We start from the raw sequence: 15,158 nt of genomic DNA on the forward strand, positions 1-15,158 counted from the left end.
CTCTTATTCTTAACATCCAGGATTGCTGAAAATGAGGAAGATGCATGTTTTTAATGGCTGGAAATTCTCAGGGTAAGATCAGGAACATTACGTCCTCCATCTCACTGAAAGTGAGGGAACCAGAAGAATGTTTCTCCATTGCTTTGCAGTTTGAGATGTCTGTTACACCCATATGAAATGATTGATCCCATTAAAACTCTTAGGTTGGGTCCTCTTAGATGCATCTGCCACACTCAGTTTTCACACAAGCAAGTGACAGCAGAAGTGTGGAAATCAGGTCCTCCAATTTCAGACAACACAGGAATGAAAGTACATGACAAAGGGATATGGAACAGCCCTAATCTCCCAGACAGAACTACCTCCTAGCAAAACCAAATAAATAATGCAGTTTCTCTAGGGAGGCTGGTGTTTGTGTCAGGAAGGTGCCAGATTTGCAGAATATAAGCACCTCAGGCCAAGCCACCATAGGCCATAAATTTAGCATCTTAGGACATAAATCCAGCAGGTGGCTTAAGCAGCACTGCCCACCTCCAGCCACTCATTCCCCTCTCTCCCTCCCCCTTACATCTGTCACGGAGTGAATCCTAAATCTAGGAACAGAGCAAGCCCCTAAAATAACCCATTTTTATGGGAAAAAAAAGTTAAAAAGATCTAGGAGATGCTTATTCAGCTAGATCAGCTCTCCAGTCTGATTCACTGCACGGCTGTACAAGCGCTTGCAGGCGGATGGAAGGGCCAGGAGGGGGCATTTTTGGTCAACTTAAATGCACACCCAGCTTTGGCCTCAGGATCTGGTCCCACATCTCTTCTATCAGAGGCATCATCAGCTTATGGAATTGCTCCTCACCACTACCTTATTTAAGGGTTACTTTTATCTCAGTCAGGATGACAGTCAGACACTGCAAACAACGGTACTGACACAACCAAAGGAACAGTGCAGAAGCAGGAACTCCCTAAGGCAGTGCTGCCGCAGGAACAAAGATGAAATTGTACCCTTAAATAAGGAAACATGAGAGATGTGAGTTCAAAGAGCCCTCCAGGGCAAGTATACCGGCAATCCATCCCGCTCAAGCTTTGAGATTGTCTTTAGCTGAGGGAAAGAAAGCAAAGCAAGAAGGCCCCTTCTGCAAGGCTGCGCCGGGGAGGTGCCATGAAAACTGAATGGATCCATCACCATAACGTTAAGGAAATGCTTCAATACTTTCTTAATCGTGCTGTGAAAATCCAGGAGGTGAGATGAGCAGAGTTCACCATGTCCAATAACTGTCCTTTGGAGCCCCTCTGAGTGACAGCTAGGATTAGTTTGGCTCATTTAGATTCTGCTCATTAATGCCTTTTCCCTATTCTCAAACAACAACTAACCTCTTCCATCCCATAGGGATTTTCAGGCTGGTTAGTGCTTACAAACAGACGGAGGTGAGGTAGGCAAGCAAGCAATAGGGGTCTGATGTTACTGAAAGCACACCAACGCAGCACACCAGCCTGCGGGGGGTGGTTCCCACAGGCGGCAAGAGGCCACTGGAGACTGATGTTGTCAAGTCCAGGCAGCAAAGGAGAGGTTCCCCCGCTTTGTCACTGTGGCAAGGAAATTTAAAACTCTGGGATTAAATCCCTGTTTGCCATAGGAACCCTGTGACAATCTGACACCCCCCCTTCCGCTCCCCCCCCCGAGCAGATGAGAATGATTTCCATCAAGTTGCTAGAACTAAAAGGAGGAGTCAAAAAGCAATACAACCGATTGCTGAAAAATGAGAAAAAAAAAAAATCTCTATTCTTTCACCAAATCAGTTTGATCCTGAAGCAGCAATAACGTAGCAGCAGAAATACTGCTGCACTGTGGAAACCTCAGCTAATGATTACAACTTTCAACAGGCAGCTTCTTAGTGTCTGAAATACATCCCTAAAACAAGACCTTTGAAAATTAGCTATTATAACATTGTTTTTCTGGATTACGCATATACCCACTTCATACAATTTTAAAATTATGCCCCTTGTCTTTCTGAAGGACAGACCAATAATGCACTCCAGAGCCCACAGTCTCAACCACAGTCTGGTGTCAATTAAATTCACTTGCTGTCCTGCTGGGAGCAGCCAGAGAAGGTCTAAATAGCTCACCTGACCGTAGCTCCAGCTTCTTAATTTTATGTCGTTGATGTTTCCATGGAAAACAATACCAACATCATTCAGGACGTATTCTTCCCTTTCCTTCTCGTCATCCAGATACACGGCATCCTCTGCATCAGTTTACCAAAAAGAAATGTTAACACAGTTGCTTAGTTTTCATATAGGACAGATAAAAAATCTTAGCATATAATACAATCATCTTTGATGAAAAGTACCTCTCTTCCATCAAACAAAGCATTACTTGCATCAACAGAGTACAAGAATAAGGAGATAGTGACCTCAGTTAGGAATATGATACACAACTTAAAAGCATGCAAGATACAAAAATGCTGACAATTCCTGCCTGTTTTCTCAGGATCTGTAAGGTATGATTAAAATGTCACATCTTATCAAGAATCTTATGATTACAGTGTACCACTAATTTAAAAGTTGAAGCACCATGATGCAATTCTGCATCTGTAGATCAAAGAACAATTTCAAACCTATTAATGTTAATGGAAAACAGCTCAAGTCAAGAGATCTAAGGAAAAATCTGTAGTGCATTAAAAAAATGGAATACAGTTTTTAGAGTGTATTAACAGAAAGGTTTGATTGCTTTTTCTGTATGTAAGTTATTGGCTGGAGTATTCCTCCCCCATGTAGCTTGACTGACCAGCTAATATGAGGAGAAATTCAAGTGTCCAAGTGAAAAATGGAAGTAACTAGAAAAGATCTTCATCAAAACATATACAAAGGGTATATCCTAGATTGGTCTTATATCAAGAGTCAAGAACACATGCACAGACCCTCACCCTGCAAACACGATTCACATATGTAAATAACCCAGTATTAACATTCATAAATAACCCTGAATGACATGAAACTATTCAGACGTTCACAGGTAAGTATGAAGCAGGTCATGATTCTGTAACACTAGAACAGTTGAGGATTTCTTTCCTGTGTCAATGCTTGTATTTTGAGACTAAGAGATACAACTTAACAATTAATGGTATGGGAATTAATTAATTTGAGGAAATCAGTAATATGGTACCAGATAGCAAATTAAAGGGAAGCAATAACCTCTGATAGTTTGATACGGGCAAGTACAAAACTACCACTCACTACGGCCATAGTGGATTTCTTCAGCATCCCACTACAAATTACTAAAGGATCATTTCACTTTTAAAAGCCTGTTGATTTGTTGTATTTTGTTGAAATGCAAATTAGATTTGTACTTCCTTGTAAACCTCATCCTCAAAAGCTTCTTCATTTGCCCGCAAAAACTGCAATTTGGCTGAAAATAAGCTAAAATCTGAGCCCTCTGAAAAAATCAATGGCAAAACTCACACTGGCTTCAGCTAGGTGAAGAGTTTTGCCAGTCTACACACCTGACCCTGCTGGAAGTTTTGTTTTCTCTGAAGATATACTTATATCTCTATGTATATACGTACAGAAGGGATTATGCATAGATATATAACATAATGACCTCCATGTTGGTGTGCAAGGAATGATAGGGAAGCAGGTGCTAGATGTAAGAAGCCTTTATTGCATTTGAGGAGATCAGCACTTGCCATTATGCTTTTGACAGGGTTGCTGTACAGGCTCTGCAGACTACGTCCGAATCCGAGCAAAAGGAGAAGCGACAGGTTTTATCGGGTTTTCCCTAAGGCGGGCAGGTCTGAGACCTGCTCTTGCATTTGGCGGGGTGGTGGTATTCATCCGGCTTCTAAGGGCTGGGCCATGAAGAAGTTTCTTTATTGGCTTGTCACCACCCGTGACCTAGTCAACCTGCACCCAGGGACGAAGAGGAAGATCATGGGTTTATTATATTCAGAGGCTACCAGGTGAAAGCGCGTGTTAAAACTTGACAGTGAATCAAAAAGCTGCAGTCATTTATGACAGCAGGGACTCTCTATATGAAACTGTATATTACATGACTTTTTTGAGGTCCAACTCCCAGCTCTAAACAAGTTCTGTGTAACATCCCACTAAAAACGTTGCAGATGTTACAGATCATCTAGGCTCTGTTTCATTAGGCTGGAACCGCCTGATTAGCTGATTGAACAATTATATGCATTCTCTCACTGAGCTTTGGATTTTATTAAAGCACGTCCATACAAATGGTACAGAAAGTGCATTTAAAGAAGAACTCACAGCTTCTTCTGTACAGTTATGCATTCGGCGGAGTGTGTGCATATGCCTTCTTGACAGCTGTTGTTTTCTTTCAGAGATTAAAAATATCAGTATTGATCTGGTTGGTATCAATTGAGATGCTTATGTTATTTTGAGACTGCGTGATCTTTGCTAAATCAGATGAAAATTGATTAACTTCTCTGACAATTATTTTAAAATATTTGTGTTTTTTGATAAAGTAAAGAGGGCTTCTGTGTTTCACAGAGAAGCCAGCTGCTTTGATTTTTGACAGCTTTCACTACTCTTGAGACTGTTTAGAAGAAAATACGAGGCATTTGTGACTACTTTGATGCTAAGCGTGCTCTACATAGTACAACTCCTAATTATTTTCTGCAAGTAGAGGCTCACATCTGACAAACAGAAGAATTCCACGGAAATGTGCTGGGTTGGTTTGTTCTTTTTCTCTAGAATTTAGGGGTTTTTTTACTCACTTCTTTTATCCTGGGAATTACTATGACACTAGCAATGCTACAAAGAAGCAAATTAGCCTCTATGCTTCTCTGTTTGAAGATGGGTAAGGTGAAAATACACTTCACTTGAAGACAGTCCTGCACACGAGGAATCCCACTGAACACAGGCTCCTTGTAAAAGAGATGAGGAGTGCAGAGCAGCCCTTTCAATTTGGGAAGTTGAATGAGCATGGGAGGACGCTACCCAGTATGGGGGGACCCCATCCCCAGCACAGCAACCGCTGGAGTTGGAAATGCCATTTCTTCGTGCAGACAGTGACCGCTGGGCGCAGCGGCACCAGCAGACAGGTGGAGGCGGAGGCGGCAGGCTTGCCCTGAGCACCCAGCCTCCCCTCAACGCACTCCCGTGGGAATCCAGGAATGCAAGGCTGGGCCTCACTGGAACCACAAAACTCCCAGGGCTCTTGCTAGGAAGAGGACAGCGCTGTGGCAAACACAGAGCTGCAAGAGCTAAATACAGTTATCTACAAAACCCGCTCCACGCAGGACCAAGATCAGTATGCTGCCTTGCAACTGTTAGTGCTTGCCTGCATTAATGTAGCAGAAGGAGGAAGCTCTGTGTGAATTTTACCCACAAGGTGTGATACAAGAGATCAAAGTCAACCACGTGTTACTAATCCTCAAACTATATTAGGACATTTAAGCAGAAGAAATGTGCAACTGACTCAATAAAGTCACAATATATTTAATTGCTTAAATATAATGCACTTTGCAGGAGGATTGGGTGAATGAAACCTCAGCCCACAGAGTCTGCAACTTAGGTACACTATGCATTTCCACCTGTGAGAGAGCCGCACAAATCAATGCAAGGTCTTTTCCTGATAAACACTGAATGTTCCCCAGCAGAAAGTTGCTGGGACTCAGCACCTCCTTGGAAAGAGCTCACAGGATCCAGATCAAAGAAGCCCTTCTCTGCTTTCATGTTGTCTGACACTGCTAACAGTTAAGTTAAACTCCAAGAAGTTATCCTTAACTACTTGCCATTTGTATCTTCTGTTTCAGAACTGAAGAGGGCTCTGCATGCCCAAAAGCACATCTGTTTTTCCCAACTAAGACAGCTGGCTGAAGAAAGGATGCTGCCTCTCCTCACAGGCTAAAGCCTTGTTTATTAAGTAACGCAAATTTCACCTGAGTATCTGAAATCTCAATCCACTAGCTTGCTGAATTCCTGGATGTTTGGGGTTGGTGTATATAATTTTGCAGGATCAGCCCTGCATCTGCATCTTTAAACTATTCTTGGTGATCAGCCTTAAATGTAGCTAAGGGGATTAAAACATATAAAAGCAGCTGATGATTTTGGAAGCAAAGTACTCTGTAGCTTGACTGGTAAAGTATTCACACTTGTTCTGAAACAGCAGAAAAAAAACCCCACATCCCTGGCTGTGAAGATATGTCAAAATTGAACTACAGTGAGAAAAGGAGTAATAAGAAAGGGCACAAATGCCTCTGTCTTAAAGAAAAGCTCATGCATTGATGTTTCTCCAAAATGATGAGTTGGAAAATGCTAGACAGAGCCCATACTCTGCTCCCTGCTATAACAATCCCCATTCATTCCTGGCATCAGCCTTCTCTCTTTTTAATGAGGCTTTTCACTCAGACTTTTCTGCTTAGCTATTAACCTAGCAAACAAGTCTACAAGATATTCAAACTATTGTCTTCTCTGCACTTTGACTGCCTGAGTTTTTATACCCTTTTGTCATTCCACTGAACAATCTTTTCCAGCCAGGGGATAAAGCGTGGAGAAACAGTCCCCGGTTTTCTAACATAAGGAAAGGGGGGAAAGGCAGATATAGGAGCCAATTAGCCCAAACTACCTAGGAGTAAAAGTAGAGGCAAGAAATGAGAATAAATGAAAATCCAAAGGAAACATGCAGAAAACAAAAACTACAATAGTCAGCAAGGGCCAGGACCTGAAGTCATTGAGACACACCTGAACACGTAAGATGGAGACAAACCCATGGTCCTCCAGGGGTGACCCCGAGTTGCCTCCCCTGGGCCCGGGGGCACGCAGGACATCCTTGCTGCCTGGAGACTCTGTGCAGCTTTCCTGAAACAGAGCTTTTCTGTCGGCTTTGCCGATGGCTGCCGCTGGAGGCAACTGCTGCATGTCTTGCTCCCTGCGGGTTTGCTCCCATGCTGTGGTTTTAATCTTGCTGGCTTTTGGCCCCATTCAGCTCAGGTGTGAGGGAGGGAGTGCACAGGAGAGGCAAAGCGCCCGTATGCCATGAACAGATGTGGACCAGTCAGCACACAGAGCTGGTGGGGAAGGAGGTGAGAAGAAGGGATTGATTTTCCCTTTCCACCCCCTGACTAGCAGCTTGAATCAGCCTGTGTGGTCCCAGTCACACCACAGTGGGCCAGCCAAGCCCCCCACATCATATTTTTTCTCTATGTTACAGCTGTATGCAGCCCTAGCTGGTTGTATGCTAGTCATGAGGCAACCTGAGGTAATTTAAGAAGCTTTTTCTTTGGGGTTTATCCTTTTCAAGGAGGTGCTGAGCCACTGCATAGTCACCATGCTGGCTAACAAACCGGCTGTTATGACATTCACAACCAAAGACAAGGGATGCTCTACCTTGGGGTGGAGAACTGCACCTCCCTTGCTGGAGCTGTGACAGGCTGATGATGCCTTCACAAACTTTGAGCAGTTTTGTCTGCTCACAGTGGGTCATAAGTTTTGCAATGATTCCTCTCTTTCTGTTAAACACTCTCCCTCCTCTCCCAGAATAAACTCTTAGCGTGCTGCTAAGAGGTATCTACCCCTGCGCTGCTTTCAGAAGTATCTCACAGTGTCGCCGGGACCTTGGGCCCTGCCCTTCCCTCCTGTTTCCACTTAACTAACTCCACTTTACTCAGCATTAACATATATCTTCCTAAATAATGCATAAGCTAATCATTGCTTATATTCCCTTGGACCAGGGGCAAGTAATGAATTCAGCACAAATCATTCGATGTACTGACAGTAGTACAGCTGAACAATGGACTCTATTAATAATGCTAAACTTACTCGTCACTTGGTAGGATGGCCCTTGTTTGGTACGGGATTATTTGAAGCAAATACTCTGGTAAAAACATTGAAAGGTGAAGGAAGGGTGGAGGGAGAATATTAAAATTAGCTGGTGACCTAAATATATAGCAATATGCGTGCCAGACTTGGAGCCTTACAAGTGTCAGAAGCTGAGACACAGTGCTACAGCCTGTCAGAAGGATGAGCCAAACCTTTCCAGTCCTCCTTGCCCTCTCCTTAAAGCCACACTTTGAGTTCATTGGGTAAAATACAGTTCTGTCAGCGTAAGGGCTGATTTTACCCAGGATCCAGGGAGAGTAAAAAAAAATAAATTGTTCTTCAGCTCACTGGATTATAAAAAAAGGCTCATTTGCAAAATGTTCTGTTCCTCACAGAGGACGGGGTTGCTGGTAATTAGTCACCATTAAAGGGGAAGTTATGAGGACAAATGTCATGTAGCGGCAGGAAGGCACCTCTAGCGATGCCGCAGCAGGTTGGCTGCATCCAACCTGTGCAGGAGCAGCAGCTCCAGTTGAATTCCTGCAGGCTTTCGGCTGCAGATGTCCGATCCTAGATGTGGCAATCAGCGATGTAACTCAACAGAGTACGGGGCTCTGCCAAATCCTGCCCCACACCAAATCCTGGAAAAAATAAATGCCCATATTGACTTGTCAGTTTAAGGCACACACAGGCAGGCAGGAGGCTCACGCTGATGTCTGTTAAAGTGAGAGCAAAGTCTTGGGGTATATTTACTATGAGAAACGGAGCATCATCGCGCTGGCTGAGCTGGTAAACACAGGCTTGGCCTCACAGAACTGCGGAGTGCAGCTACAGCACAGGCACAGGTCTGCAGCATGGAGCCCCGCTCACACAGGGTTATTCCCCAGCCTGAAAGATTTACCTTTTGGCAGAGTTACTATATAATTTTCCGACCCAAAACTGGCTTGTCTCCAACCACCTTTGTACCACTCCGTCCCAAAAACCGATGAGCCCGGCAGCAGAAAGTGCGAACCTTTGACTCTGATAAGGTACTTACGCTGGCACCAGGGATTGAACAGGATGTAAGTATCAGTTGCCGAATTTCTGTGTGTCCGGAGGATGCCAAAGGGAGTCCAGACAGCAACATACAGGCGAAACTTCCCAACGATGCAGGTGGCAGAGGACATGATGGACAGGCGAACGGAGTTGTTCTCCTTGTGGGTAATCTTGGCTCCCCACTCGCCGGGTTTCAGCACATGACCTACTAGGATTGGGATGTAGGTGCCTTTGTTTTGCTGTGGGTAGCGACCTGGAGAGAGAGGGGGGGATAACTCCATGAAGAGGTTCGCTTTGTTTTGGCAGTCTCTTCATTTCCTGGCAGCCCTCTATCCCTTTGTCTATTTTCAACAGAGGTGGCAAGTTTTAGTGGGCAGAAGCCACCTCCCTCCCTCAGAGCTTCACAGAGTGCCCGGTCACTTGGCAGTACGGCCACAGGAATAGATGCAACACCTCCCAGTAGGCAGCCGGCGCAGACACCCCCACCCCTCTCGCTCCAGCAAGCTTCAGTCCCGCTGGCTCGGGCGCTGCCAGGAGTGTAGCCCTGGTGGCATGAGCAGGGGCTGTCCCAGGCTTTCCTTGCTCGCCACTGTTCATCCTAGTGCAGCAAGCTGCACTCCAGCTTGCTCTTTGCCTTGGTGTCAGCTACACTGTTGGTAAGTTGAGGTAAGAGCCCCTTCCCCAGTTCACATGCACCCACCACCCTTGTTGCTAGCATGCAAGTGCCCACCGGGACATGGACATCGGCTTTGGGGCTCTTTAGCAGAGCAGAACCTCGTTCTTCTCACTGCACTACTGTGCCAATAAGCAGAGACAAGTGCTCTTTCATGCAATTCCACAGAGATGGAGGAAATACAAGTCAGTTCACCAGCAGATACCCAACGTTCAGTTCCTCCCGAGCGTCCCCTCCTCATGGACGGAGTGGGAACCAACTCTGGACACCCGGAGTATAGATGAGCAAATCTGGGCTGGATAGCCAAACCTTGTCTGCAAGCAATGGGTCCCAAAGTACGACATGTGATAGTCTACCTCATAGTAAGACAAATCACACCCCAGAGAAGCCTATTTTACTCTGCCAACTATAAAAAGCATCGAGACAGATAGGCTACATGTAAACATGTATACTGCCAGGATTCAAAGTTGTGTGACAATCCACCCTTTGAGCCTGAGGTAGAGCCAAACTATATCTGGAAGACAACCAGCAGCATAGACAGGAAAGACACTTGTGAGAAGGCTGAGTTCCTTATCTCATTCTCAAATCTATTCTTCATTTCATATTTTAGGCTGAAATTCAGACTCTCTCATTCAAAAATAGGGTAATGAAAGGCAACTGTGGCAGACAGAGAGACAGACTCCTATATTTTTCATTCCTACTATTTAAGAACTTCAAAATTAAACTCATAAGGGCGTTGATTTTCCTGCTTGCTTATTTTTATACGCTGATGTAGAGAGAATCCCAGATCTGAACACTGCTACATTCTGGAAAAGGACAACTCCAGCTTTGAATCTGAAGCTTGCAAGCTGCCACAATGTCCATGTTTCTAAGAAATCTGGGGCTACTGTGCTTCATCCGAGAGATTATTGGGTGCACATGAATTTCCATTGTGCAGATGTTCAGTGCACATAAATAGCCCACTTTGCCCTGTTGGCCAGGGATGCTGTAACCCATGAAACCCATTCAGATCAGCGAGGGATGCAACAGAAGGGAAAGACCTACAGAAGAAAAAAGGGCTAGAATAAGAGAGCAAAATCAATAGAAAACACTAGAAGATAAAGCACTGGACACTTCAAATATAAGCCATCAAAGGAAAGCCAGTCTAGAGAGAAGAGGCTATAGACGTAACAGAGATGAGAGTCTTGTGCCTGCTAACAATTGCGATCTGAGAGCTGAACATATTCTTGTCCTTTGTAGTGCTACTGGGTATGACCTAGCTTGCCTCTACAGTTGATATTTTGTTTCTAGTTTTGACATAATTGGTTTTTTAAAAAAGCAGTCCACGCAAACAAAGCAGCAGAGCAAACCAAGTAATTGAACTGACATTCTTGAAAACCGTTAACAAGTGCTACTTTTAAAAATACCTCCCTTACCTCCTTCAGAAAGGTGGGAGCGGGGAGAGATTACTATTTTAACGTGGTTAGGAACTGACACTGTCATCGTCACTGCAAGCTGCACGTCAGTGTAGGAGCCCATTGGGGACAGAAGGAGCTGTGCTGTGGCGGGGGCTTTGCACCACCATGTCCATGTGTACCACATGCACATGGGGAGGCTGCAGAATCACTCCCCAGTAAACCTGCCTATCGGAACCAAATAGGATTCCAAAGAGGCCAAGGGGCCTTTGCAAGACATCCTTATGGAAACCCCCTCACCGGCACCTCATAGCAGGTTTTGCAAAACGGCTGGTATTCTCACTTTTCTGAAACTTCAACACACACAACTCCATTTGCCCTTCCAAACAAAGGTCCCTCTTGCGTGCAAAGCCACAAGACACCCTAATCTACCTGTTGCTTGACAAGGGAGCACCTGTAGCTGCTGCTGAGGGGTATGCAAGGAACTTTCAGCCCAGAGCCTGTGCATCCTCCACACAGTTGCTCCCATGCAGTAAGAGAGAGAGGTCACTGCACCATCTTGCTCACCCATGAGGAGAAGGCACTCTGGGGTATTGCCTGCATCCCTAAAGACATAGCAGGGCTGCCAGGGAAGGGATATCCTAAAAGTCAGGATAATTTGCAGATGTTATAAACAGTAAATACAAGAGAACATCGTTTGCTTCTGATAGATGAGAAGGGTCCAGTGCTCACTAATGATTGCATAAATCCTGATCCCACGAGGAAGCCTGGGAAGATGGGCAGAGATCTCAAGAGAACAGTGAGCAATTTCCAATGTTTTCTTTGAAGAGAGGACAGGTTCCCTAATCTTCTGAAACAAAAACCTAAATGCAAACGGAAGAGCGAGGGAATTGTTACTTCCGACAGGAGCTCGTGGAGCTGAATTGTAATCTCACATCTAGACACCTGACAGCACCAGCCACACTAGTCTTATAAACACACATCTGTTGTCTTGATACTAGAGCACTATAAAGCTGAGTAACTTCGGCATTACATGCTAAGGTTGCTGGCAAAAGAATCCTTACATAGGTTTAGTACTATGTTTATCAACATCGTAGGGAAGTCCTCTCAGGATGGCTTGGTTATTTGACTTTTATCTACATCTTGAGCTCACATTTCTAGCTGCAGTGGAAAAGTAGGGCCAACTTTGGCTCATAGTTGGGGTATCTGTAATGTCAGCCCTTTCTCAGAAGGCATAATGTGCAATGGTTATTTCATTCTCTGGGTTAGAGTCTCTAAGGAAGAAGATTCAATGTTATCCAAGGACTCATTACCAAAAGCCTGCAAACGCCTGGCAGAGCACTCTCTGCAGATCTGGTGCTAACCCAACCCACGGAAAGGCAGGAGGGTGTTTGGGTGCATGTCAGGACCAGGAGCCACGCAGAGAAGATAAACTCTTTTTATGCTGACAGGAGGGTGCTTCTGCCAGCAGCATCAGCTGGCTCAGGATCCCTCTCGCTCTGATTTGCTCCAGGAGTTGGCAGCCTGAACCACGCTCTGCAGCCAGTTCTTTGTGGTTGCCTTGCTCCCCGATGCTCACATGTGCTTTGCGTGTGGGAGGCCCTGGCCCTCACATGAGGACTTTTCGCAGCCAATTGCTCTGTGAAAGGCAAAGTTGTTGCGTGGCATCACACTTTTGGGATGTCCCTGTCCACTCTCTCTAACGGCATGTAGAATCATAGAATCATTAAGGTTGGAAAAGACCTCTAAGATCATGGAGTCCAACCATCAACCCAACACCACCATGCCCACTACACCATGTCCCTAAGGGCCTCATCTACACGTCTTTTAAATACTTCCAGGGATGGTGACTCAACCACTTCCCTGGGCAGCCTGTTCCAAGACCTGACCACTCTTTCAGTAAAGAAATTTTTCCTAATGTCCAGTCTAAACCTCCCTTGGCACAACTTGAGGCCATTTCCTCTCGTCTTATTGCTTGTTACTTGGGAGAAGAGACCAACACCCACCTCGCTACAACCTCCTTTCAGATAGTTGTAGAGCGTCATGAGGTCTCCCCTCAGCCTCCTCTTCTCCAGGCTAAACAGTACCAGTTCCCTCAGCCACTCCTCATAAGACTTGTTCTCCAGGCCCTTCACCATCTTCGTTGCCTTCGTTGCACATGGACATGGGAAAATCCAGCCTGAGAATTCGGAAAGCCTGGAGGTTGCTGCACTGTTACCACCAGGCACAGAGTGAATTTTTTATAGGCTCCTTTTGCAGCTCAGAAGATATCAGGCACTGAACAGGGGCTGTTGACTGTCTTGCCTTCGAGGAAGGAGAGGACAGAAGAGAATTCACAGTGGCCCTCTTTCATGGGCTTCCAATTCTCTGCATTTCAATGCTAGGTACTGAGCCACGATACTGCCAGAAGACATTATTTTCACAGAAACCTCCCTTTTACAAGAGGTTTAATGGCTCAAATGTATCTATTTCCCCTGCTTCACAGTGCACAGGCTTGCAACCCTTTGGTACTTCTTTCTTATCCCACCTTGGTCTCTGTAGCTATCCAAGCTGGGCTCCTAAAGCTCCTGCTCACTTCAGTTGCAGCTCAGCTCTGCTCTACACCTCCTGGGTTTTCTAGGCACCCAGGAAAACAGGAGCAAAATAGCTGCTGTGGCTATTAAAGGAGTCCAAGTCTCCCTCAGTGCTGCATCACAAGACTTGGAAAGTAAGTAAACATGAGTGAAGGTCTACACAGCGAAATGCATCATGACTGAAGCATGTGTGGATGTGGGCATGTGTGGGATGCCCCCCACCACACACACACACACTTTACAGGGCAAAAAGCAGAATGCAATGTTTGTTAAAGCTTGCCAAAGTCTTGTTTATGCAGTGGCAAAAGATTGACCCATCTAAAACACAGAACTGTGGCCACACACACATGCATTCAAAGTGAGTTATTTTTGACATATGCCTCAGGTCCTTAGCATGTCAGCTCTGGGCCCATCAGGCACAGAGGCAAGCTGTGTTTAATTCTGGGTAAAACTGCCACACCAGAGAGGGATTTACAGCAACAGAGGAAGAGGGAGAGATAGGTACAGCAAGTTCAGTCAGCAAAACATGAGCGCTCCTCCTCCAGCTATCCAACTCTGCTGCTGTTCCTTCCAAGTGACTAACAGGGACCAGGGCTTGCTCAAACCACACTCCTCCTCCTCCCCTGCCCAGCCCGTGGAAGCCCCTCTTTCCATCTAGTTCAGTTTTTTGCTTGATCCCCAGTGGACGTACACATTGCTGTATGTGTGCGTGCATTAAACAGCTCCTAAATGCCACTGCTGAGTGAGCACCGTGCTGTTACCATCGGAGGGACCGACGGGTGCTCTTGGATAGGCCCTGCACAAGGGAGTAGATCTTTTACTTTCAGCAGGCAGGAGGGAAAATTTGGTAGCACAGAGATTAGAGATACAGTGAGCTTCAGAGGACATTTCCTTCCTGATGGAAGTAGGATACCTCAGAAGACAGGGAGGTGAGCAAAGCTATTTCTCAGTAGTCTTTTTAGGAACCCTCTTTAGAAGATTGTTTTTTAAAGGAGTTGAGGAATCTGTCTCCCTTTGGGACATACATTACACACAGTAAGCTCAATAATTTTCCTGTTAGGTTCATTTGTCTTACCTAGATACAGTCTTTCATTCAAAGAGTAAAGAATCTATTTCAGTGCCAGCCCTGGAAGTATAATAATTGTGACAGGTTGATAAATAAATTTGAGCTGGAAGCCACAAGTACAGTAGCTGTGTAGCAGAGGTAAGCCTTATTGTAGCAAGTAGCCTGGGGATGGGTGTAAGGATATTGGGACCATACCTTATTTATCACTATGAATAATTACAACAAATACCAGAAAAGGAAAAAGGAAAAAGGAAAAAGAGAAAGAAGAAGAGAAAGAAGAGAAAGAAGGAGGAGGAGAAGAGAAGGAGAAGGAAGGAAGAAAGAGAGAAGCGAAGCGAAGCGAAGAGAAAAAACAGGGGGAAAAAAAAAGTAAAACAAATTAAAAAGAAAGAAGAGAGATGGTCTAATAAAATCCCAAACAATCAAAACAAGCAAGAAGGAGAAACAAATTTTTGTAAAAAACAGTAGTGTCTTTAAGCCACTGCTTTAACATCACATCTGGGTTCCTCCCACCCTCAAATCCCATTGCCTTCAGAAGTGCTGTATACAATCTTGGAAATATAGGAAACCCAAATATCTTGAAATAATTTTTGCTTATGGCTCCAGTTAGGAATCCTTAACATCTGACCACTCTGTCCCAGGAG

The 15,158-nt window shown here is 45.0% G+C and overlaps 1 protein-coding gene across 3 annotated transcripts in view; it reads right to left on the minus strand.

Annotated features, from left to right (window-relative positions):
- Positions 1 to 15,158, minus strand: part of F13A1 (coagulation factor XIII A chain) — a 62,965-nt gene that overhangs the window by 34,580 nt on the left and 13,227 nt on the right. For all 3 annotated transcript variants that reach the window (XM_075142636.1, XM_075142635.1, XM_075142637.1), the window contains 2 exons: positions 8,810 to 9,061; positions 2,116 to 2,234 (listed from right to left, as the gene is read on the minus strand). In XM_075142636.1, the coding sequence (XP_074998737.1) occupies positions 2,116 to 2,234; positions 8,810 to 9,061 (371 nt within the window). The remainder of the gene's footprint in view (positions 1 to 2,115; positions 2,235 to 8,809; positions 9,062 to 15,158) is intronic.

The sequence above is a fragment of the Calonectris borealis genome, chromosome 2, assembly GCF_964195595.1.
Source record: "Calonectris borealis chromosome 2, bCalBor7.hap1.2, whole genome shotgun sequence".
Taxonomy (NCBI): domain Eukaryota; kingdom Metazoa; phylum Chordata; class Aves; order Procellariiformes; family Procellariidae; genus Calonectris; species Calonectris borealis.